We start from the raw sequence: 27,043 nt of genomic DNA, 5'->3' as shown, positions 1-27,043 counted from the left end.
ATAACACGTAGACTGTCTTTATAAGCATGACTTGTCTCGCTAAGAAATAACTTCCCCACTCTGCCTCCTCCGTCTGTCTACGTCCCTCCCCCATTTCTTTCACAGCAAAGCTGGTGTGTGGGGGTGACCGGCAGGATGAGCTCAGTGTGAACGTGTATCACCTTTCACCCGTCCCTCCATGGAGGTGTGAGGAAGAGAATAACAACCACAAATGACTCGTCTTCCTCTCATAAAGTACCTCAGAACGGAAGGAGAGAGAGCATGAGAGAGAAGCAGAGAGAGGCGCAAAGCTGTTTTAGGCCATCAGACATTGCTATCTCATCACACAGCACCAGATGTCACCCTACTGATCACTCCCTCTCTACAGTCTCAGAGCCAGATATTATACTTTTGGCAGTGCTGCCCAAGTGGAACCATTTCACCACCGGAACCTTGCTGGTTTCAGTTTCAGAGCGAGCTGGACCAGGGCGCTTTCTCAATTGGTATTTTCTTGATTTCTCACAAGGTTCTTAAACCCACATTGGTGGAGAAGATCCAAGAACCTTCCCCTCGGACCCTCTCCTCCAATGGGATTTGAGAAGGAGGCAAGGAGAGAGGACACGGGGCAAGGAGAGAGGAATTGGGCAAGTGACCATGTTTACATGCCTCAGGCTGGTGTTTGAGTAGTGGTTTAAAGCAGTGGTTCTCAAACCTCTCCTCAGGGACCCCCAGGCATTCCATGTATTTGATTTATTCCAGAGCAAGCACACCTGATTCAACTTGTCAACTAATTAGATTAATTAGTTAAAACAAAATTGTGAAACGTCTGGGGGTCCCCAAGAAGAGGTTTGAGAACCACTGTTTTAAAGCACAGATGTTCCATTATATTGACCAGATACTCCATTGGCCGCTCTAACAATTAAAATAAATGTCTTTAAAAATGGAAGGCAGTCGGGAGGAGGCAAGATCAGGTGGGACCGTTCTAGTCAATGAGAGGACAGATACATCTCTGAACAACCACAGTCCTGGCTATCCGGGATCCTTGGAACGTCCCTACCCAATTGAAGTTGAAATAAAAAATTGTTAAAGTACCGGTTATGGTTAGGGTGGGGGTTAGGGTTTAGGGTAGGGACGTCCGAAGGATTCCGGATAGCACTAACAGCACAACTCGGATATAAAGTGTTTTTTCTCAAAGTTGCCGGGACGTCATGTGTCCTACTTCTATCAGCACACTCGTAAGAACCTAAGCATTACAGCATTTATATTTGATCAAATTAACTCATGAAGCAAATAAGCCATTACATTTTTGTTGACCAAATTCGACAGTCTCATTTACCTCCATACAAAACCTCCTGGCTTGGTGAGCGAAAAAACGCCACCTGCTGGAGAAGACAGATTATGGGCGGAGTTAACCCTCTCGCTTCGCCTCTGCCTCTCTGTTTAAAGCAATGCAAACACACAAACAAACCTAACCCCTACAGCGTTGAGTGTAGCTACACACACACTAATCAGTGTGCCGCCAATCCTATTCATAAACAACAACATGGGTGGGTGAGAACGGCGGTAGGTAACACTTAAACACACGGCAGTGTTAGCCTGTAATTAAACCCAACAGGAACCAACATTACAAGTGAAGAGGGAAAATCCTCAAGGGAAGCTTTCTCCTGTAGCACTCTTCATAGACAATGAATTCAGACACGCTCTGTTAAATATCGCATTTAATGTGAGACTGAGCAGCCAACAAGAGGGCAGGTGGGAGGAAGTCCTGTATTAAACTCCAAGTGGAATCAATCGCGACAGGTTAGTGCATACACCGAGAAAGAGATGGCACCATCCCGACCGTGAGCAACACCATGGCAATCAACTGGATAATTGCACCCCCCCCCTCCCCCCAGACGGGTGGCGACGGTGAGGGGGGGCTCGCCTCAGCACCACACCGCCACGGACCCCCACAGTCAGGGGTCAGACATTAGCATTCCCTCCACGCCACATCTATTATTCACTGATCACTAATTATACGGGGTGCCAGCAGAGCCGAGGCAGCTGGACGCTGCCATGATAGTGAGGAGCATGGGGTCTATTCATTAATGCACTCCGTAGCAAAATGTTTTGCAACAGAAAACAAAAACAAGCGTTTCTTATTGGACAAGTTCAGGTAGTCCTTCCCTGTAGCAAATAGTCTGGATAAAATGTCATTAGCTGCACACTATCTAAGAATAAAGCCTGGGTTAGGTGTGTGAATTCCTCACGTCCTCTCTCCGGTGTTGCTCATTAATTCAATAAAATACTTGACATACTTTTTGAAAACCTAGATCTATTCTTAATTGTTATAATCCAATATATACCCACTATATTTATTCAGTATGTTTTATATATTACAGTATATGCATGTACTGTGTGAATCAGTAGAATGTATGTACTGTGTTGAAATTCTCACTCATGTTCAGAAATCAGAAACCACACTGAAAACGGCAGCGAACAAGCTGACAGAGAAATTCCTCTAGCTGCTAATTCCGTACCAGTGAAGTCACTGACCAAGACATTCTGAAACTTTAATTGTTGACCAGATCGAACCATGTATTTTAAAATACCATGTTAGCTCTCTGTTAAACATAATGTTTATGCCACATTTGGCTAAGTAGTTTTCATATATATGTAGTGACGACCGAGGAACCTTCCCATGTCGACCAATCTAATGTATGGGCAGTTTTGGGCCCACCAATTGTGCGTGAATTGGAAGCCTCTAAGACATGTATCTGGTCTTTTATTTTTCAAGGTGTTTGTTGAAGCGCAAACCCTTACACCGAGGTGTATTAAAATAGTATTGGATCTGGATAACCTGTGAAAGATTCATTGAGTTGTCTCATCACTCCTCTATAAATCTGAATTCAATACTTCATCTTCATTTTGGAGTTAGAAATACATTTACATAAATGTTTGGGTAGATTTCAACACTACCACTCTCCCACTCCACTTTCACTACCACATAACCATACCTTTCAATGCATCTTCTTGTAGATCTAAAATATTGCCCCTCATTATGAATTTTACTGATCATTCAACATTTACGCACACACACTAATAGCCATTATCAAGTAGCCTACATCAGCTTTTACATTGTTCTACATCTATCTGCTTCTACAATTGAACATCCAAACATTTAGGTCATTACTGGTCATTACTGTATCTAGTTCTACATACAGCTAGCTATTCTACTTGTAGATGGAATCTACATGAACTGTGGCTAGTGGCTACAGTATGCAAAAATTACATAACATCTAGGACTCAATTCGATCCTTATTGCGGAAATTTAAAGGCAATGTTCCCGCATTAGCGGACACTGCATTCACAGTAAACGCTGCATATGTCGGCTCAATCGGAAATTACCTTTAAATATCTAGCGCACAATCTGTAATGCTTCAGTGACACCAATTGAGTAGAGCCCCTACAGCTTCCACAAAGAGCTTACATATTGCTGTGACAAATCTGACCTTTTCCAATTATCATTGAGAAATTCAGCATTATTGTAATTACTTCCCAAATTTAAGGTTGCTACTATCTGTATCATTAAATCTACTGTGCCAACACTAAATATAGGCTTGGCCATGAACACTGAGAGACAAGGGTGAAGATCAGAACTTAAATGTTAATCAATTAAATAAACATATGTGGCTTACATATGGCAAACACAAAGCAGAGGTAAACAAATAAGGCTACCATATTGGCTGACTGGACAGTAGTTTCCTGCCGGCTTTTGAGCTCCCACACCTTATTGAGTATGTTCAAATGGAGAGCTATACTGCTAATAAATCAACCAGGAACATCACTTGCAACTTGGTCACAGCAGCAAGGCCTTATGGGGTGTGGAGTCTTTTTGGTGGCAGACATTTTGAGCTATCCCCTTTAGCGGGAGGCAGTTGAAAGAAGTTTGCCCCCACCAAGGTCACCTTTCTCCAGTGACACTATGAGCAGACCTCCTGGTCTAGCTGGAAACTGAAAGGCCACGTACTCATACTGACACAGGAAGTGTCAGACAATCAGTAAAACCATAATGAAAACAAGAACTAAAATGAAATAAAAAGGATATTGGTCAGCTAGCAACTGCAAACACAAAAAAGACACAAAAAGCAGAGGTAGAAAAAATACCTGTCTATTTTGGCAACATGGCCAGCTCTGACTGTATGGCTGTCACACATCTGTATCGAGTCTAATTGGAGAGCCACAACCCCAAACAGCGAAGCCTTATGGGAATGTGAGTTTTTGTGTAGTATTTAGGAGGACATTCCCCTGATTGTGCCACAATACACACAACAAACCAACTTTAATATGTGGTTTGTGATGACGTCTACTTACATAGGTAAACTATTTCTTAACTGTGTCACCTCTTATGTCTATCAATTCAGTGTTTACCGCTACTGTAAAAAGTGTATATACAACTTTACAGGTCTGGTTCCAATTCCTGCTGAATTAAAGGGAATCTACCTCAACTGTCAATGAAATAAAGATGGTGGCTCAAAAGGATAGTTTAGTGCTCAAACTCTCGCAATGGTGCTTTACAAAGAAACAGAGGGGCCAATTGGGATGTCATAACGGGGGGCGGAGGGGGAAGGCACTAGGTGAGGGTACTTTTTACTTCTCCCGCTCTCCAGAATTCACTTATCCCAAAATCCCTTCCTCTGCTTACTGATAACAACAAGAGCGGGCCTTGGGAGCTTAGCGCAGTGGCAAATCCCATCCTATAGAGTGCGTGCCAATACACTCGGCGGCTCGACGGGGATTAGGCACGACGCTTTCCGGGTTTCTTCACAGGCAGGGGCATCGCGAAATGACTTTAATTTGTTTCATTTGAAATAAACTGCCCAGACACTAGCGAGTTCAATTTTATGGCTGACCTATCAACAGTGTTATCCAATCAATGTGTTAGAAGACAGCTGGGGAGGGGGGCTTTGTGTGTGTGTGTGTGGATGTGTGTGTGTGTGTGCGCGTGTCTCTCTGTGTGTGAGTGAGTGTGTGTGTCTCTCTGTATTTGTGTATGTGTGAGTGTGTGTGTCTCTCTGTCTCTGTGTGTGTGTGAGTCTCTCTGTCTCTGTGTGTGTGTGAGTGTGTGTGTCTCTCTGTCTCTGTGTGTGTGTGAGTGTGTGTGTCTCTCTGTCTCTGTGTGTGTGAGAGTGTGTGTGTCTCTCTGTCTCTGTGTGTGAGTGTGTGTGTGTGTCTCTCTGTCTCTGTGTGTGTGTGAGTGTGTGTGTCTCTCTGTCTCTGTGTGTGTGAGAGTGTGTGTGTCTCTCTGTCTCTGTGTGTGTGTGTGTCTCTCTGTCTCTGTGTGTGAGTGTGTGTGTCTCTCGGTCTCTGTGTGTGTGAGAGAGTGTGTGTGTCTCTCTGTCTCTCTCTGTGTGTGTGAGTGTGTGTGTCTCTCTGTATTTGTGTATGTGTGAGTGTGTGTGTCTCTCTGTCTCTGTGTGTGTGTGAGTGTGTGTGTCTCTCTGTCTCTGTGTGTGTGTGTGTCTCTCTGTCTCTCTCTGTGTGTGTGAGTGTGTGTGTCTCTCTGTCTCTGTGTGTGTGTGAGTGTGTGTGTCTCTCTGTCTCTGTGTGTGTGTGAGTGTGTGTGTCTCTTTGTCACTGTGTGTGAGAGTGTGTGTGTCTCTCAGTCTCTGTGTGTGTGAGAGAGTGTGTGTGTCTCTCTGTCTCTCTCTGTGTGTGTGAGAGAGTGTGTGTGTCTCTCTGTCTCTGTGTGTGTGTGAGTGTGTGTGTCTCTCTGTCTCTGTGTGTGTGTGTGAGTGTGTGTGTCTCTGTCTCTCTGTGTGTGTGAGTGTGTGTGTCTCTGTCTCTCTGTGTGTGTGAGAGAGTGTGTGTGTCTCTCTGTCTCTGTGTGTGTGAGTGTGTGTGTCTCTCGGTCTCTCTGTGTGTGTGTGTGTCTCTCTGTCTCTGTGTGTGTGTGAGTGTGAGTGGAGGACAAAAAGGCGGAGAGAGGCCATCTCCTGTGTGTTTCCTCCCTCCTCTTATTATGCATGTTTGATTCTAATAACTTAGCTCTATGCATAAGTATAATAGAAGTGACAAGCGGAGCGCTGCACCAGGAAAAGCCGCTCGAGGAACAAAGGCTCTCGGGGCCGCCCCGGATTACTGAGAGAGAGAGAGCGTGGGGGGGGGGGGGGGGGGGACAGAGAGTGAGTGAGAGAGAGAGAGAGAAAAAAGGAAGAGAGAGAGGGAGAGAAAGCAAGAGAAATAAAGCCTTGTTCACACTGGAGACACCACACAATGGTGGTGTAATCATTTTTGTGCCGTCAAACTGATCAAAAATATCCTTTGCATCACACCCGTAGTGTCAGTCAGAATGTGTTCCACATCAGTGTGAACAAGAGACAGAGCGAGAGACAGAGAGAGGGAGAGAGAGAGTGAGAGGCTAACCTAGTGTCTGTGTGGTGTGGGTGTGTTTGACGCAAAGAGAGACCCACTGGGCACAGACATTAGTTAAACATCTAGTTTTGATTTACATTTGGTTGAGTTGTCAACTAACGTGAATTCAACGTGAAATCAAGAAAACATTTCACCCTGTCATTGGATTTAGGTTAAAAGTTGGGTGAATTCCATTACGTTGATAACTTTTTGCAAATCCAATGAGTTTTCCACATTGATTCAACGTCATCACATAGATTTTTTGGGTTGAAATTATGTGGAAACACCGTTGATTGAACCAGTTTTTGCCCAGTGGGGAGTAGCTAACCTCGTGTCAGCGCGGTGTGTGCTGCATGATACCCTACACATGCCCAGAGTGAAAGGAACAGTGGGTGTCACACTGAGAAGACACAGAAGATGGCTGATCACCGTTCCTCTTGTCTCTTCTAATAACAACACACGCTGTGGTGTGCCAATGTGCACTTCACATGACCGCGAGAAAGGAAACAGTGTTTACCGTGACCTGACAGGTTAGTGGGCAGGACACCTGTGGCTAGGCTAACCGCATATTTTATGTATGTGTGTCTATGTGAAAATGTGAGTGTACATGTGTGTGTGTTTGTGTGTGTGTGCGTGTACAGTATACAGTAAGTATGTATCGCCTATGAGCAAATGTACTGTATGTGTGTATGTGTGTGTGTGCATGCGTGCGTGTGTGTGTGTGAGTGTGATAGCAAGCATGTCTATATATCATGTGCATGTCTACAATTCTAAATGAATAGCACCCATTTATGTCAAGTGGCATCCATTTCAATGGAGTCATCAACATGTGACTCAGGAGCATGCACCTCAAACTAACTAGCAGCAGGAGGTATAGCCCACTCACAGAGTTGCATAGAACATAAAGACACTTGTTCAACTCTGTGTTATGCGCTTGAGCTCAGATGGCCCTCGCTGCAGGGGATCGTGGGTGTGTGTGTGGGTGTGTGTGTATGTATGTGTGCGCGTGTGTGTGTGTGTGTGTCTGCATGCATGCATGTGCGTGTGTGAGTGTGTGAGCCGCGGGACACCGTGGGACGACTCAGTGGGATTCGATGAGACCAAACTGTCACCCAACTGTCCCCACTTCTCACCCTGACGAAACAGGTGCCAGACCCCCTGCCGGACCCCCTACCAGTCTCCCAGAACAACGGCTGTCTGTGCTCCCAAAAGTACATTACTGCGCCCGCCTTATGGCCAAAGTTAGTTGTTCTAATCATGGAGTTTGACACAACCGTTCTCTCTGTCTGTTTTCCCCTACTTTCAACTTTTTGACAGCTTTGTTTAGAGAGAGAGATGTGGTGGTGGTGTGTGTTTATGAGGCCTGTTGGTGCAAACAGGCTTTGGGTTCATTTCAATGTTTCCCCTCTCCATTCCATTTCCCATTCATAACGTCATCTCTCTCTCCCCCTCCCTCCCTCCCTCCCTCTGACTCTGAAGAGGGCTTCCTAGCAAGCAGTAGGCCTCTCAGGATGAGGGGAGGCATGAGGCCAAACCTTTTCCTGCCACCTGGTTTTCCACAATCCATTCACCATGCTCCAACCCCAACCACTCTCCCTGCTGTAGGGGTGGCAAGCACGGATACCCTTTAATGTACTTTAAGCAGGGCCCCGGTGTACAAATAATAAATAGAACAAAAACGCTAATGTGCGCAAAGCCCAAAGCCCCGGTGATCGCTGGCGCCATCCAGGTGGCGCCATCCAGGCTTGGCACGGTCCGTGTGTGCGTTCCCGGTAATATCGGAGGGGGGATTCGGTCATTGCCACGGCTTCATTTGCGCTCGCAATTTTACACCTGTCTCTCCTCCCGAGTGGGATCGTGCTTTAGTAATTTCAAAACCACCAAATTAGGCTATTATCATTTCAATGTGCTTTTCGTTTACCGTATGATGGAATCCTGTGAAATTGAAATCATACAACAGTGGCGTTTATCCAGAGAGGAAACCACTGGGAATGTACAATATGTTGAACATGAGAGAAACTGAAGCGGTGCAACAACAGAGCTTTAGGTAATGAAATTGAAGGCTGACTTGCAATATAACACACTACAACAATACCCTTTTCACATTACTGAGCATGAGCTAAACTGAGCCAAGCCTAGCTTCACTGGGCTGACCTGGTTACGAATCCACCAGAGTTGCTGGAACTGTGCTGGGTAGGACAATGTGAAAGGAAAATATACCTCAGCCAGCACAGTACAGTCTGAGTCCATAAGATAGTGTGCACAAGTGATTGAGGGACTGGGTTGACCTTTACATTATGACCATTGGGACACCCCACTGACTGGAGCAGAGGACTTCGTGATAAATAGGGGTATCCTTGGGCACATCTGAAATGGCACCCTATTCCCTACGCAGTGCACCTCTTGACTCAAAAGTATTGCACTACATAGGGTCCCATTTCCGACTCAACCCGTGTCATGTTTAAATCATCTATGCAGCGAGCTATGGAATGTTCTAGAGCAGGTTCTAGAGTGGGGTTCTAGCGTATGGTTCTAGTGGGGTTATAGAGTTCCACTCACCCTGGCGCTCTGTCCGGCGATGAGCTGGTCGTCCTCCGTCTGGACGCTGGTCCTGCTGCGGGCGTCATAGTCCTCCTGCTCAAAGTCTGAGTCATCCTCCAGCTCCTCAGGTGTCTACAGAGAACGGTGGGGAGGGGATGGAGAGGGAAGAGCGAGAGAGAGAGAGAGAGAGAGGGGGATGTGGGTAGAAATAGATAGGGGATAGAGGGGGGGAGACAAAGGAGGGAGGAGAGAGAAAGAAGGAGAAAGTATTAGGGAGAGAAGGGGAAGGTGTGTGGGAGATGAGAAGAGAAATGGAAGAGGAGTAGATGTAGGAGAGAGAGAGAGAGAGAGAGAGAGAGAGAGAGAGAGAGAGAGAGAGAGAGAGAGAGAGAGAGAGAGAGAGAGTAAAACATGACGACTGTTAGATCAACAGCTGCAGTGTCACACAACACAGTGATCTAATACATCAGTCCTCAGACACATCTCTATCTCCACTCTTCACTACTGTACGTCTCACTCGCACACTTCTTCTTCTTCTTCTTCTTCTTCTTCTTCTTCTTCTTCTTCTTCTTCTTCTTCTTCTTCCTCTTCTTCTTCTTCTTCTTCTTCTTCTTCTTCTTCTGCGTCCTGGGTTGAGTCTGTTCTTAGTCAGAGTCTGAGGGCAGATAGGCCTTCCCGTCACGTGAGGGGCGGCTGGCGGGAGATGTCACACGATTAACAGTCAGATCTCCTTGTGTTGAATTATTCAGCCCACTTTTTCTTTATACGCTTGCTCTGATTTCAAGTCCCTTGCATCATTGTTTTTAAGAAGTCTCGGTGGTGGTTTACACCACGCACCATAAGAGCACTATAAAAGCTCCCTGAAATAGTGGGATCAAACGGCACAAAGGGAAAAGGGCAGGGAGGGTAAATGGCCTCAAGAGATTCCGTGATTCTGTTTTTTCTTCTTCAATCTTCAACTTGTGTCTAACTGCTATCTCACAACGAGACAGGGTGGGGACGAGACAGACGTTCTAGACAGGCAGGACTCAGGGACGAATCAGTGAATGTGTTCGACCAATTAGGAGCAGGGAGCTGGGGCTTCCGGGCCAATCGGGAGGCAGTTAGCTGAGGAGAAGGGCGGGATGAGTGGCTCGGTCGCCCACCTGTCTGTCTGTTTGTCAACAATGTGTCTATCACCATGGCAACACTGTAAACATCGTCTATACCGTCCTTATCTCTAGACATAACAATCTCCTCTACAAGCTGAAGAGGCCACTAGTCCAAACCCTGAAATTGATGACTTTTATCAAAAGCTGGTTTTAATGAAAACAGCTTCGGAGGTGCTTCTCTCGAAGACAAACCGATTTCTCTCAAATCCACCACACGAACATGAAGACGTTACAATTGTGCGTGTCTACACGATACAAAGGCGGGCATGATATCCGACTCTATATCCGACATTATCAATATCTCGCACATCTATTCTTTGTGTGGTACATAGAGGAAGATGAGGAGAAGATTGTAATGGAATGCCGACACTATTGTTTACGTAAGACAGTGGATGCGTCCCAAATGAATGGGAGATGGCGCTGGAATGTATAGCGACTGTTTTACGGGCTCCTGACCAATTCTGCTACTTTGTGTATTTTTTTGCGCTGATCTGAATAATGTTTTCGCCATCGTTTCCTATGACCGATCATTACTCATTGTGTATCTATTATTACTTTTATTATTACGTGTTTTACTTTTCTAGTATTTCTCTATTTGCTTTCTCTCTGCATTGTTGGGAAGAGCCCATAAGTAAGCATTTAACTGTTAGTCCACACCTGTTGTTTACAAAGCATGTGATGAATACAATTTTATTTTATTTGATGGCAGCCTATTCCCTATATAGTGTACGACTTTTGACCAGAGCACTCTGAGCCCTGATCAAAAGTAGTGCACTATAAAGGGAATAGGGTGCAATTTAGGACGCATCCTGGATGAGGTTTGAATGCTTGAATCTCCTGCAGGTTAATTATTTCCCCTTTGTTCCCAGAATAATGGATATGTGCTCCCTTTGTATGTTGAAATGAATGTGAACATAGAAGCCTTGTTTTAGTTGAATTGCGTCACATTTTCTGAAGTGGACATATAGCAGATGTCTGCGGACGTGTGTACCTGTGTCGGTGTGTGTGTGAGTGTGTGTTTGTGTGTGTGTGTGGAATGTAATTTTATTAACCCTCTACACACACACCCAACCATACTCAACTTCTAAACTGAACACCATGGAGAATTGCCCCCATAATCCATTGCTGTTGTAGGCTACAACTAGGCCCTGCCAGCCGATTCTAAAGAAATCCATGTACACCAGCTTACATGGGAGCAAAAAAAACACACACTCCACAAAAACATCCTTCAGACGTTTCATATGAAAGGCTACACATTGTATTACGGAAGTTAGGCTACACAAAGACGATAATTCATAGATAGTCCTCTAAGCCTCCAAGAGTAATTGAACTTGAAAATAGATTATGAGGTTGGTGGGTCGGTCTCGGCCAGTTCAAAGCCCCTGTTTTACATTATTTACCAACATCAAATTATTTCCCCGTAATTAGATTTTTCTCGCAACTGCACTGGGAAACTTTCCAGCAGTCCAAAGTTGAATAAATTAATTTGCATGGTGGTGTTGGGAGAAAAGGGGTGCGAGTAGAGAGAAAACGCTAGACGACCACCATCTAGTAGGCCTACCATAGTGGATACAGTGTGATGTGGCTGAGTCTATAGCAATTACTATGTAATAGGATTTGTTGTAACATCAATACAAAGTCCAGTCCATGGAACTAGCCTTACAGTATTATGTTATAAGTAAACAAGTCTTGTCAGAGCCAGAACAGCCTATTTCCAGTTTCTGTAGCACCCCCATGGATAGGACGCTAGTCTATCTCAGGGCCTTACCCCCAATCTATCTCCTTAATACTGAGTGCCAAGCAGAGGGGCATCGGGTACCATTTTTAGAGTCTTTGGTATGACTTGATCAGGGATTGAACCCCCAACCTTCCAATCTCTGGGTGGATACTCTAACCACAAGGCCACTGAGTTGGTCTATTCCAGCCAGCCCTACAGTGTTATGTCATGTTACACTGCCCCATAAGGGTTCTTATAAAGTGCAAAGTTCTTCGTCATTTAATTTCCATGTAAATTAATGTCTTATTCATTAACATCAAATCAGGGAGATTGTTTGCGTTTCATCTTGGGAAAATGGACGTTCCATGTGACCTCACGCAGGGCACATTCTTGGAATTGGATAACAATGAGAAAGAAAATTAGAAAATTAGAAAACATTTCAGTTGTTATAGGGGAGAATCCTAATTTACACTTGGTCATGCATTGATGTCAATGGGAGAATAAGTGTGTGTTCCAAATGGCACCCATGGTCCAATATAGTGCACTACTTTCTATGGGCCCTGCTCAAAAGTAGTGCACTATAATGGCAATAGACGGTGTAATTTGGTACGGATTCTGTTCCCAGCATGCTTTGAGAAGCGTGAGAGGAGGAAATGAGGAAGTGGATGTACCCTTATCATGAGAACGGCTTTCCGGATGTCACGCACGCCATCGTAGACCAGGCGGGACGCGTCGATGAACTCGTTCTCCTCAAAGGGCTGTGGGGGGTTTGTGCTCAGCGCCTCGATGGCCACCTCCACTTGTTCAGCGAAACGGGGCATGACTGGAAAAAGGGAGGGAGAGAGAGAGTGGGAGGGAAAGTGAGAGAAAAAGAGATAACAATAAGAACTTACTTGACTCAGGTGCATTCACTTAATTTATTGTAATATTTTAGGCAACATGTCCTACTAGAATGTTTCAGCGTGTGCCTTAGTGTGTGTGTGAGAGAAACATACAGAGAGAGAGCGAGGGACAGAGAGAGCGAGAGAGAAAGGGAGATAAGGAGGAACAAAGGTGAAAAACATCTGACAAAATATCCCTCAAAAGTGTATCTTTCCCCAAGGGGCACATCGGTTTTAGAGAGAGGCGGAATACCACAAGAGACGTGTGTATGTGTGTCTATGTAAGAGAATGTGTGTGTGTTCTATTCTCAAACCAAGGACACACACTCTGCGTGTCAAACACATCTTCTGAAGCGGGGGTCCCAGCCTCTGTCAATCTAGCCTCTCACCAGAAATCTGGCACCACGGGGATGGGGCGCCCCAGCGCCCTTTGCACGCCAATTAGTTGCTTTACCTTGGCTATACTACCGGGAGAGCGGCTGTCTGTCACCTATCACTGCGTGAGTTCTAGGATGCTAATGTAATAGCTTTGGTTGGCAGCCGTTAATCTATTGGTGTGTCAGTGCTAGCATGCTAACGCGCTAGCTCTGGTTGACAGCCACTCAAGTTAACAGGCTGGTGATGAGGGACTGAAAATTCATTGCCAAAACAAAAGGCTACAAAACAAAAGTCTCGAACTCCGACAAAAACAATGGCTGGCATTTAGCTGGAATATTAGTTTGGCAAGCGTTGCCAACGGAGCATCTGTTTGTTCTTTGTGCGTTCACAGAAGGGGTGTTGAATTTGAATAAACGGCAGGGCAATCGTGCCAAATATATTCATGTTGAGTGGTACAGCTACATAATCATCTTCAGATTTAAAGGTCCAATGCAGCCATTTTTATCTCAATATCAAATAATTTCTGGGTAACAATTCAGTACCTTACTGTGATTGTTTTCAATTAAAATGGTCAAAAAGAAACTAAAATAGCTTCTTAGCAAAGAGCAATTTCTCAAGCAATAATTTTGCTAGGACTGTCTGGAAGTGGTCTGAAAACTGAAAACTAGCTGTTATTGGTATAAAGGTTTGGAACTCTCTTTCCTATTGGTCTATTAACGAATTTACCACCTGGTGATGTCACCAGGCAGGCCAAAACTCCATTGCACCAAAACAGGCTTTTCAAACAGCTCTTACACTAAAAGAGCATTATCATCATTTTCAGAATTTCACAGTATTTTTCCAATCTCATAGTGTGGAAATATATATTAAACATGTTTTGACTGCACTGGGCCTTTAATAATTGTTTTAATACTATGGTTCTGCTTGAGCAATAACATCTAAATCAATCGGTTACGGTTAAACTACCTGACTGAGAAAACAAACTGAGAGAACAAAACAATATTTAGGTGGATTGACACAACCTTGTTTGACCCGATCTTGTGTTATTGAATTGAGCCATGATTAGAGCCGGCCCGTTCCCTTTTCACTGTCAAGTGGACACTAGGGACACACACACACGCACGCAGACACACACACGACTTATGTCGTGCCACCTTCACAATTTCAGATTCAGCAGCAAGCGCCTCAGTCTACAGCTTGTACTCATTATCTGTCTACACTGAGCCGTCGTCCCATTTCAGAGGAGAAAAGGGGGTCAGTGCAACAAGACGAGAGGCACTCGCAAAAACCTTCTGATGCATAAAGAAAAGAAAATAAACTGACATAATATTCTCTGAGCGGCTGTTGAAATATATATAAAATATTCAGAGAGGCATGATAAAACAAATACAATAAGAGGGATGGATTTGGAGAGGGGGTTGAATTTGGGCACCGGATCACTGGTGAAAAATAAGAAGCACATCTAATGAGAATGCTGGAAGGGAGGGGAAAAATATTAATGGAGGAGGGAAAACAACAAAAAAGATTTAATGTGTCAGCTCAGCTAGTGGATATGCCCCTGAAACCCCCGACAAACACACTGTGTGATATTATTGTCATTCTCCTCAGAGTTCTCTCTCTCTCTTCTCTTTTCACCGTGAAGTGACGAAAATCAATTAGAAGCTTAAGCCAGAAAGGTAAATCAGAATATTAAACATTATGTATTAAAAAACACTGGGGCTGGTTATTACACACCAAACATAAAAGGTGATACAAAAACTGTTTTCCTTTTTATTCTATCTTCAAATTATATATATTTTTAATTCAGTTTAATCCACTTACTGGATAAGCGTAACATAAGCTATTGGGAATTTTATGCAGGGCTAGGGTTTTTAAATATAAATATTTCAATGTTCTCCGAGACGCTTAATGAGGAAAGTTGCTGATGGTAAAGGAGCAATTTCACTCATTCCGGTAGAGAAATTAGAAAGGGAATTAAACGTGACTGCGTTGTAATGGATTTTTTTTTCTCCCCTTCCTAAGCCCAACTATAAATCAAGAGAGAAGTCATGAAAGTACAATGAATGAAGTGAATGCTTACATATTCGGTAAAGTGCTTAGTGGAATCAAAGTGGCAGAACGCACCACGCAGCCAACAAAGACATCCTCGAGGCCTAAGATCACACGAGGACAGCTCTGCTCACGTTGTGACAAAATAGATTCCTCATAGGAAAACAAAAACACTTCCGATTTCCAACTTCCGCACAAACAAACCAAACGGCCGTAAATCGCAGAGCGTACCATTAACCTTCAAACCGGAGCCGTCACTGTGATTTGTGTTTTCGCCTCTTGGAAGGGAGGGAGGGAACGGAGGGAGGAAATGGAGCAAGGGAGGGAGTGCATTGCCAAGTCTGACCGGAAGTATCTCCAGCCCCCACCCCCATTCTCCGCATCACAAACACGCACGCACGCAAGTACACACACACGCGCACACACACACACACACACACACTTATTTTTGATTTAGCTGCTGCTGAGACTTCTGCCTACGAGTCTCTCTCTTGGCGGTCTAGTTCGCCCCAACCTCAGCTATACTGTCTCACCTCGCTGTACATCCTATACTGCTGATTCCTACTCCAATACACTAGTCAGCTTTTATTCTATACCACCCACCCACTGCTGCTGAAGAAGCTTCTCTCTCCCTCCCTCTCTCTCTTTTCTTTCTCCCCCTCCACTTTCCTTTCCTCTTCTCTTCTCTCCTCTCTTTTTTCCTCTTTCCCTCCCTCTCTCACCCTTTCACTCATCTCCTCTCCCCACCTCTCCTCTGGCTAGCCATCTGTGTCTCATTTATACTAAAACCCCACTTTCCATCATCATAACAACTGATGAAACTGAGAGAGTGACTAATTTCAAACCACTGTGTCTGTGTAGTGTGGGAAACACCTGGGTAGGGTGATGCAACTTGGTGGCCATTTTGGAGCTTGTGTACTGTGAATTGGCACTCACAGCTGATAGGATTCTTGACTTAGCTATCACACTCTCCACTCCTCTCCTCAGTAATGTCATTCTATCAGTTGCTTTTGGTTGGAAAAAATAGTCAATGTCACCTGTGCTAGAGCTGACATAGGCCTATCTGCCATTCAATACATTATGACATGACTTTTAGTGCATGTGTGTGTGTGCGTGTGTAATTACTCTCCCATATTCTAGACATGCATGACCAAACCTTGAGAAAATTCATTTTCCAGCGACATGCGTAATGACTAGGGTTGCAAACTTTCAATAAATTCCCTGGTTCTCCCCGAAATCCCAGTTGGAGGATTCCCAGAATCAGGAGGGAAATAGCAGGAAATCTGGAATCATCCAACCAAGATTTATGGAAAACCAGGGAATTTATTACATTTTAGTCATTTAGCAGACACTCTCATCCAGAGCAATTAGGGTTAACATCAACAGACTTTTCACAAAGTTGGCTCAGGGATTCTAACCAGTGACCTTTCGGTTATTGGCCCAACGCGCTTAAACACTAGGCCATATATTAGCTTTTTAATTTACATTCTCTGGGCAAAACCTTCATGATCAAGTTTAAAATGCGTCTTTTTTTTCTGGGGCTGAAGATTAGTTTAAATGCAGGTGGGGAGAGGGGGAGGTAGGGAGGGAGAGAGAGAGAGAGGAGAGAGATAGGAGAAAGAGAGAGAGGAGAGATAGAGGAGAGAGAGAGGAGAAAGAGAGGAGAGAGAGAGAGAGGAGAGAGAGAGGAGAGGAGAAAGAGAGGAGAGAGAGAGGAGAGAGAGAGATAACCCCTTTCCTATGAGGCTATTGATTTACCCCCCTCCTTCAAGGACATGCCTCAATCCCCGGGTCTGTGTGTGTGGAGTAGAATGTCTGTCAGGAATCTATGGCTCAGCTTAATAGAGTTGTGCAGTCTTTCTGTGTGTGTGTGTCTTTCTGTGTGTGTTTGTGCGCGGTGAGGCGTGTGTGTGTGCCCAGCCCGACTGCCTGCACTACCCCAAACTACAAATCTAACTGGGTTCACTGTTGAGGAAGACAGAGGGCCAATAAGAGACAGGGGTCAAAGGTGAGACACTTGTGATAAGCAGAGCGGGTTGGACAGCTTGACCATCTGTCACAGGGGAGGTGAGTGACGGCGTCTAGCGTTGAGTGGCGAGGACATGGTAATAGCGCATAGAGACGCATAGGCACAAAAGCACACACAAACACATACGCATGAAGGCACACAGGCAAGCATGAATATGCACACGCACGCAGACACACCTAGACTTGGGCTGGCTTCTCTGGAGGATCTCAGCCAGGCAGGTCAGAAGCTGATGGACACACTCTAACTAGCTGGCAGTCCTACAACAAACACACACACACACCTGGCTTTAGTTTACACAAAGTGCAACACCGACCCAGGACCACCTGTTCAGTCCTCTCTCTCCTCTCATCCGTTTTTCTTTTCCCCTCTCCACCTCCACGTCTCACTGTCTCTCCGCCAGCTTTCAGGAGGCACCAATTTAGCCTCTGACAGAGCAGGCCGCAGGCCAAAACATGCCACAGTGCCACCTAAAGTAGAGATTAGTCCATTGCCGTGTATATGCATGTGTGTGTGTGTCCGCTGTCACACTGCAGTGGACAGGTGCACAGGGCCTTCCAATGACAGCAAGTGTGTGTCCCAAATGGCACCCTATTCCCTTTTTGTTTAGTACTTTTGACCAGGGCCCATAGGGCTCTGGTCGAAAGTAGTGCACTTTATAGGAATATGGTGCCATTTTGGATGCATTCCAGGTGTTGCAGTGGAACAGGGAAAGGGGATACCTAGTCAGTTGCACAAGTGAATGCATTCAACCAAAAGATGTCTTCCGCATTTAACCCAACCCCTCTGAATCAGAGAGGTGTGGGGGGCTGCCTTAATCGAATGTCCACGTCATTGGCCCCCGGAGAGCAGTTGTTGGGGGTTAACTGCCTTGCTCAAGGGTAGAACGGCAGATTTTTTCACCTTGCGGGCTCGGGGATTCGAACTTGTGAGCTTTGGTTACTGGCCCAACGCTTGACGATATGTGGCAGGTTCTATTTCCTTGTATGCTTTTAGACAGGGAGTGAGATCTTTTGAAATCAGGAAATAAACACAAATAGTTTGATCTAACGTGCTAAGCCAGGATTGATTAAAGCATGATACACTGCAGAGTAGCATGCTTCACACTTATGCACTTTTAAGGATACAGGGTCAACCAAGGACACATATTGATTTAATATTAGCCTTGGAAGTAAAAAGAAGAAGAAAAGGCTAAAATAAGAATAAACAAATAGATGGAAGCGGAAGGTATTATCTGTGGTCCACTCCTAGCCTCATCCTAGCACACTGGTCTTGCGAGGTTATATAAATAGGTTTCACTATTTATGCAAGCTAACGAGATCAGTGTGGTAGTACAGGGCTAGTCCACCCCTAGAGATGAGTATCAAACCTGACCCCATTCCTCCTTCCTCAACCTGCCAGCCCCATCCCTCCATCGTTCCTCTCCTCCATCTTTCCCATTACAAGTCATTTAGCAGGGTGGGAAATCCATTGTTGCTCTGGTTATTTCCCCTCTGCCGGGATAATGAAAGAGACAATTAGCGTTACTCGAGTGCCTCTCGCCGCAGAGGCGATAAGTCATAAATAAGCATTAAACAAATCACACACGGTGCCATCGGGCCAGCTGTGCTAGGCTAGCCCTGATGTTTACACACACAGAACAGAGGAATCTATGGCCTGGCTTATTAACTCTAGTCCTGGAATAGAAGTCATGGTCTAGGGAGATTCACCATTGAAAGTACTTTTTAATCCAAGACTTGGCTTAATCTGTGTATGGGAAACAAGCCCCTTGGGCCTACTTTCTGAATATGACTATGGAAGTGTTGATAGGTGGTATACCCAATAGACATTTACATTTTTAGTCATTTAGCAGACACTCTTATCCAGAGCGACTTTACAGTTAGTGAGTGCATACATTATCATACTGGCCCCCCGTGGGAGACGAACCCACAACCCTGGCGTTGCAAGCGCCATGCTCTACCAACTGAGCTACAGGGGACTGGTTGGTGTCAGTTCTATGTCAACTCAGTTCAGTTGGAAACTGAGTTTATGAATTGGGAGAAATCACCCATCATTTTCAATTAGGGCTTATTCTAATAATGACAATAAATCCTCAGTTAACTCCATGGTGTTGACTAGGTTCAAATGAATCGTCCCTGTTGAATCCATCGACACCACAGAACAGTACTGCACTGTAGAGCCTTGTATCAGTGTATAAGCATCACATTGTGATGCTTTTGCAAAAAGATATGAATCACGGTTACTGATGTGTAAATCCATACATTGCATTCAAGTAGTACAGTACAGTAAGTAAGTAAAGTAGTACATTAAAGTAAGTTGAGTAGTACAGTACAGTAAGTAAGTAAAGTACTAAGTACAGTACAGTACAGTACAGTACAGTGAAGAGTACATGGTCACATCTCCAGCCAACAGGGTTAGTGCCTGTCTAGGATATACTATACTGTACTACAACGCCCCACAAAGTCACTTTGTAAGCTGCCTAAAAAAAGACGGGATGAATAATGATATGAATTCATAAGGCTGTGTTCTCCCCTTATCAGAGGTTATTACAGACTAATGAGAGTCAAACCACACTAGTGTCGGAGCCACTCTTCCCCTGTCCCCCTCCTGCCCTCAGTGAAATGAATATAAACTGCCTGCCTTGCTCCTTTTTTTAAGAAATAGAAAAAAAGAGCAAAGAACAAAGCTGGTAGAGTTTTGAACTGTTGAAAACCGTTAGCTAGCTAACGCCAGCTCAGTCAAAGGAGGAGACGCGTCACACATTAACCTTCATGGGGTTTGGTTGTGGTTGCATGCTCGATTGATGCTGCTAATTGAAATGTAGAAGGTGAGGGGTGGGGACTGACTCTGACCGGGGTCTTATTCGTCCTCTCTATATTTCTCTTTGATGTTGGGCTGTTCTGTTGCTTGTTCCACCCCTCCTTGTGTTTTAGTGGCGGTGGTGTTTGTTAAAAGCTGCCATGCACATCTGATCTGCACCATAAAGCACCTCTATTGATCCCCGGTGAACTTTATCTTTACCCCTCTCTCAATCCTCCTCTCCATCCTCCTCTCCCTCTCCCCATCCACCTCTCCCTTCTCTACATCCTCTCTCTCCATCCTCCTCTCCTTCTCTCCATCCTCCTCTCCCTCTCCCCATCCACCTCTCCTTCTCTCCATCCTCCTATCCTTCTCTCCATCCTCCTATCCTTCTCTCCATCCTCCTCTCCTTCTCTCCATCCTCCTCTCCCTCTGTTCATCCTCCTCTCCCTCTCTCCATCCTCCTCTCCCTCTCTCCATCCTCCTTTCCCTCTCTCCATCCTCCTCTCTCTCTATCCACCTCTCCTTCTCTCCATCCTCCTCTCTCTATTTCCATCCTCCTATCCCTCTCTCCATCCTCCTCTCCTTCCTCCTCTCCTTCTCTCCATCCTCCTCTCCCTTCTCTCCATCCTCCTCTCCCTCTCTCCATCCTCCTCTCCTGCTCCCCATCCACCTCTCCCTTCTCTCCATCCTCTCCCTCTCTCCATCCTCCTCTCCCTTCTCTTCATCCTCCTCTCCCTCTCTCCATCCTCCTCTCCCTCTCTCCATCCTCCTCTCCCTCTCTCCATCCTCCTCTCCCTCCTCCTCTTCTCCCTCTCTCCATCCTCCTCTCCCTTCTCCCCATCCTCTCCCTTCTCTCCCTCTCTCCATCCTCCTCTCCCTTCTCTTCATCCTCCTCTCCCTCTCTCCATCCTCCTCTCCCTCTCTCCATCCTCTCCCTCTCTCCATCCTCCTCTCCCTTCTCCTCTCCCTTACATTTACATTTTTACATTTTAGTCATTTAGCAGACGCTCTTATCCAGAGCGACTTACAGTTAGTGAATACATATTTTTTTTTTTTATACTGGCCCCCCATGGGAAACGAACCCACAACCCTGGCATTGCAAACGCCATGCTCTATCAACTGAGCTACATCCCTTCTCTCCATCCTCTCCCTTTCTCCCTCTCTTCCTCCCCTCCCTACATTTCAGCAGAACGTATGTCTATGGATTTCAGCTACATACACAGCGGAATGTACATATGAGGGAAAATACATAAATGAAATAGAATATAGGATATATACAATTTTTTTTACACAGCATCAAATCCAATCAACTAGACACAAAACATATATAGCTGTGAGTGTAGGCCAGTATCAGTCCTGCTGTGTATTAAGAACTGTATTAAACAGTTTGATTGGCTTAGTCATATCCCATGTTTCCATGGTGTCCACTAGTACCTTTTTCATTCTTCTTCAATAGGGCTGACCCCATTTAGTTGACTGGACGATTGTTTGGTCGATAGGCTGTTGGTTGCAGTGGCAAATATATTGTAAAAAGTTTAGGGCACACGAGACACCTGTCTGATTCACGCTTGTCTGAGTGGACTAATCCATTGCGGAGGCACACCAGTATCACCACTAGTACATTTACCGTTAATTAACATAATTTCTCATCTCTAATGTTTTTTTGGTTACGAAAATTTCTGTTAATGCATTCAATATATTATTATTACACTCTTACAGTTGTCATTGTAGGAGTGGACACACTATACAAGTTTTGGTTTATTTCATTCCATTTACGAGTTGTCTTTTGTTTGGAGTACTCCTGTCAATCTTATAAATGTGCCCATTTGGGGATCTGGTCCTATTTCTGATCGTCTTAACTCAGCACTGTGGAGCTTCTCAAATAAAAAATTGATTTGCCTCAAACAGCAAGTAAACGAAGTCTGTTTTTACATCCATTGATAATGACAATAGTTCCTCAATGTAGCCTATTTGAAAAATCTTTCCAGCTCTCTCCCTTTCGATAACAACTCAGCATCAAAGGGGGAAAAAAATGTCATGCTCTGATCCGGTGAAAACATCATAAAAAAGGCCTACCTGATTATTTGCGCAAATAGCCTACAGCTGTGTCTGTCTGTCCGGAGATCACTGGTGCAGGAAACTCTGAGGGCCCAGAATATTTTATACAATGTTGCAAGTTTGCTAGCACCCAGCTTTGGCCCTTACCTATTCAATAGTTTATATAATGTTTCAAGTTCCTTGCAGACAGGCCATGCGTAGCCAATGTAATTTATAAGATATTTATTTTTCTCAGGATATTTTCTACCTGCAATGTTTTTATTTGTTGGCTTTACAGTGCCTTGCAAAAATATTCATCCCCCTTGGTGTTTTTCCTATTTTGTTGCATTACAACCTGTAATTTAAATAGATTTTTTATTTGGATTTCATGTAATGGACATACACAAAATAGTCCAAATTGGTGAAGTGAAATGAAAAAAATAACGGAAAAGTGGTGCGTGCATATGTATTCACACCCTTTGCTATGAAGCCCCTAAATAAGATCTGGTGCAACCAATTACCTTCAGAAGTCACATAATTAGTTAAATAAAGTCCACCTGTGTGCAATCTAAGTGTCACATGATATGTCACATGATCTCAGTATATATACACCTGTTGTGAAAGGTCCCAGAGTCTGCAACACCACTAAGCAAGGGGCACCACCAAGCAAGCGGCACCATGAAGACCAAGGAGCTCTCCAAACAGGTCAGGGACAAAGTTGTGGAGAACTACAGATCAGGGTTGGGTTATAAAAAAATATCAGAAACTTTGAACATCCCACAGAGCACCATTAAATCCATTATTAAAAAATGGAAAGAATATGGCACCACAACATGAGAGGGCCGCCCACCAAAACCCACGGACCAGGCAAGGAGGGCATTAATAAGAGGCAAAAAAGGGACCAAAGATAACCCTGAAGGAGCTGCAAAGCTCCACAGCGGAGATTGGAGTATCTGTCCATTGGACCACTTTAAGCCGTACACTCCACAGAGCTGGGCTTTACGGAAAAGTACCTGAAAAAAGCCAAAAAAATAAGCAAACACGTTTGGTTTTCTTCCATATGTTTGGGAGACTCCCCAAACATATGGAAGAAGGTACTCTGACTAAAATTGAGCTTTTTGGCCATCAAGGACAATGCTATGTCTGGCGCAAACTAAACACCTCTCATCACCCCGAAAACACCATCCCCACAGTGAAGCATGGTGGTGGCAGCATCATGCTGTGGGGATGTTTTTCATCGGCAGGGGCTGGGAAACTGGTCAGAATTGAAGGAATGATGGATGGCGCTAAATACAGGGAAATTCTTGAGGGAAACCTGTTTAAGTCTTCCAGAGATTTGAGACTGGGACGGAGGTTCTCCTTCCAGCAGGACAATGACCCTAAGCATACTGCTAACGCAACACCCATGGGGCGGCGCAAAATTGGCCAAGCGTCGTCCAGGGTAGGGGAGGGAATGGCCGACAGGGATGTAGCTCAGTTGGTAGAGCATGGCGTTTGCAATGCCAGGGTTGTAGGTTCGATTCCCAAGGTGGGTCAGTATAAAAAATAATGTATGCACTCACTAACTGTAAGTCTCTCTGGATAAGAGCGTCTGCTAAATGACTAAAATGTAAAATGTTTAAGGGGAAACATTTAAATGTCTTGGAATGGCCTAGTCAGAGCCCAGACCTCAATCCAATTGAGAATATGTGGTATGACTTAAAGATTGCTGTACACCAGCGGAACCCATCCAACTTGAAGGAGCTGGAGCAGTTTTGCCTTGAATAATGGGCAAAAATCCCATTGGCTAGATGTGCCAATCTTATAGAGACATACCCCAAGAGACTTGCAGCTGTAATTGCTGCAAAAGGTGGCTCTACAAAGTATTGACTTTCGGGGGGTGAATAGTTTTGCACGCTCAAGTTTTCTTTTTCTTGGTCTTATTTCTTGTCTGTTTCAAAATAAAAAAACATTTTGCATCTTCAAAGTAGTAGGCATGTTGTGTAAATCAAATGATACAACCCCCCCAAAAATCCATTTTAATTCCAGGTTGTAAGGCAACAAAATAGGAAAAATGTCAAGGGAGGTGAATACTTTTGCAAGCCACTGTTTGTAGGCTATTTTTACATATTGGCAATGGAAATAGATGTTACTTTTAGATTTGTATAATTTTCATGTAGACAGAATTTTGAAACTAAATAAATGAAACTGTTCCACGAAAATGTGCATATGAAAATCATAACTGGCATGCAGATCAGTAGAAATGGTACGATAACTTGACCTCCAAATGTAAAAGGTTGCCGACCACTGTTGTAGCCTATTACCGGCAACTTCAGGATCTTAAAGGCAGAACCTGCAAAGACCAGCGGGCAGCGAGAGGAGGAAGATCGGGTCGGAATTGTTTTCTTTCTTCTGGTTAGGCTATATTGATTTCTGGCCCCCTCTTTAGTAATTTGTGTGTCTTCATGTTTTATTGCAGTGCTTAAAGCATCTATATATGGAAAAATAAACGTAAAAAAATGTAAACCAACTGACTGGTCGAAAGAACAGACGACTCTCGGTTGACCAAGATTGTTTTTAGTCTGTTACAGCCCTTCTCTTCTTTTTTTTCATGAGCATGGCCTTATTTCTATTACAGCATGTTGGATTCCATTCACCCAGTTCAATGTAACATCGATAGGTTTAGGCTACTACATGATACTCTAATTTTCCCTACCTAGCCTATGAATGAAACTTTACAACGTAGGTGCACACAGGTCGACAGAACATTTTGAGCTGACAGACAGTGACAGTGACACATGAAATACCGCCTTGCACACCTTCGCCTGCATCTAGCATATCTAGGGTGTAATCATTGGTCCAACAGTTGCAAACAAGAGTTTCTATTGGACAAATTCAGGTATTTTTATGCCCGTTTCATTTGCTTCCGTTTAAGAAATGAATACACCTCTGATCATGCATAAACACAGTTCACTTTCATAGTAGCCACGTTGTATTCCTTCTCACCTCTATGCACTCTCTTCCTCTCACCTTTTCCCTTCATTTGTGGACTTCAATGAACAACACATCAGCTGTATGTGACCAGGCGAAGAAACCTTTCCAAGCCAAACCATGTCATAACTGCTACACACGGCCTACATCGTTGTCCCCATATTAGCTAAAGAAACGTCCTAGTCAAAGCTAGCATAGCTAATAGAACTAATGTGTTAGTAAACCTGCAGTAAACCATGCAGTAATGTTAGTCAGTAGTAAGCAGTTACACCAGCAGGCCCTGGTGGTAATACATTAATAAAACCAAAAGCTTGGAAGAGTTCTAGTGTTGTGTTGGATAGTCATAGCCAGCTAGCTAACATAGCATCCCTCTGTTTGAGCCGGGTGTTGAGTAACTAAACTAGCCAGCTGCATTTGCTAACTAAGTAAGTGAAACTGAATGTGAAAAGAAATGACGAAATCTCTCTCTCTCTCGCTTCTCCTTCATTTGCTGAAAACCATTCAACTATTGTCTTTCTCTCTCTTTGAGTCAAACTACTCACCACATGTTATACACTGCAGTGCTAGCTAGCTGTAGCTTATGCTTTCAGTACTAGATTAATTCTCTGATCCTTTGATTGGGTGGACAACATGTCAGTTCATGCTGCAAGAGCTCTCATAGGTTGGAGGACATCCTCCGGAAAAGTCTATGGAAGGGGATGAGAACCAAGAGCCTCCTAGATTTTGTATTGAAGTCAATGTACCAAGAGGAGGACGGAAGCTAGCTGTGCTACGGCTACACCATGGTGCTACCATACAGAGTGCTGTTGAGGCTACTGTAGACCTTCATTGCAAAACAGTGTGTTTTAATCAATTACTTGGTGACATATATTTAGTATAGTTTTACCTAAAAAGGATAACCTTTTCAATGTTTAACTATTTTTATTTTTATGAAATTCACTGAGGAGGATGGTCCTCCCCTTCCTCCTCTGATGAACCACCACTGGTGTATGTGTATGTGTGTGTATGTGTGTGTGTGTGTGTGTGTGTGTGGGTGCACTACTACCAACTCACCGGTCTCAGACAGCAGCTTGATAGACTCCAGGACGCGCTCGGTGTAAACGCCAGGCTCGTAGTTCTCCATCTCCGCGTTGATGATGTGGACGACGCGGGCCGCCCGACCCCTGATGGCGCCCGCCGTGCGGTCCAGGGTGTCCACGTCGCCCTCCTGCAGGGCGATCACGCACTTGTTCACGTCCTCCAGAATGTGGTTTTCTGTGGGGTTAAGATAAAGGGAGAGAGAGAGAGAGAGAGAGAAGGAGAGGGAGGGAGCGATAGAGAGAGAGCGGGAGAGAGAGAGAAAGAGAGAGGAGAAAGGGACAAGGAAAGCAAGAGAGAGTTGGAGAGAGAGCGAGAGGCGGGGATTTGGGTCGGGGGGGTGGGGGGTGTCAATATGGTGTTCATTAGGCACAAACATGCTTCATGGGATAGCTTAGTAACTTGAGGGTCAACTGCTGTTTGATAAAAAAGAGAAAGCCCAGATATCCCTAAAGCTCATTGCACAATCATTTTAACCCTTTCGGCAGGTAGCTTAGTGGTTAAGAGCGTTGTGCCAGTAAGCGAAAGGTCTCTGGTTCTAATCCCCGAGCCGACTAGGTGAAAAATCTGTCGATGTGCCCTTGAGCAAAGCACTTAACCCTAATTGCCCCTGTAAGTCGCTCTGGATAAGAGCGTCTGCTAAATGACTAAAATGTAAAATGTAATTGACAAGGGTCCTTGTGGACTACAATAAAGACAGTTGCAGAATGAGGTGGTAGTCTTTCAAAACGTGCACCCCGTGGGGTCCCGAGGACTGAGTTTGGGAAACACTGCTACCATAAAGGTGACCTGTACTGTGTATGTGTGAACATGTACGCTCACGTGTGTGTGTGTACTTACACGTGTGTATGTGCCTATGTGCTCACGTGTGTGTGCATGTGTGTGTGTCTGTGTTCTCCTCTTTTGAAAGCGATTCATTTTGAACCATGAACCTGTATTTGTCGCCTCTCTGTTACCCAGACTACAGTAGAATTATTAACAAGCTCCATCACAGTAACACAGTGAGTGGGTGACCCCATCAAGGGCGACCGCCATGATGGTG

At 44.6% G+C, this 27,043-nt stretch overlaps 1 protein-coding gene across 1 annotated transcript in view; it reads right to left on the bottom strand.

Moving 5' to 3' along the window:
* LOC311112517 (catenin alpha-2-like) overlaps positions 1 to 27,043 on the bottom strand; it is a gene marked incomplete at its 5' end in the record, with an annotated part of 49,251 nt that overhangs the window by 19,912 nt on the left and 2,296 nt on the right. The window contains 3 exons of the mRNA XM_084155649.1: positions 8,932 to 9,045; positions 12,453 to 12,604; positions 25,978 to 26,178. Of these exons, the coding sequence (XP_084011775.1) occupies positions 8,932 to 9,045; positions 12,453 to 12,604; positions 25,978 to 26,178 (467 nt within the window). The remainder of the gene's footprint in view (positions 1 to 8,931; positions 9,046 to 12,452; positions 12,605 to 25,977; positions 26,179 to 27,043) is intronic.

Source organism: Coregonus lavaretus (assembly GCF_964263955.1).
Source record: "Coregonus lavaretus genome assembly, chromosome: 38".
Taxonomy (NCBI): Eukaryota; Metazoa; Chordata; class Actinopteri; order Salmoniformes; family Salmonidae; genus Coregonus; species Coregonus lavaretus.
The sequence above is the reverse complement of the archived record's forward strand: the minus strand, read 5'-3'. Positions and strand labels throughout refer to the sequence as shown.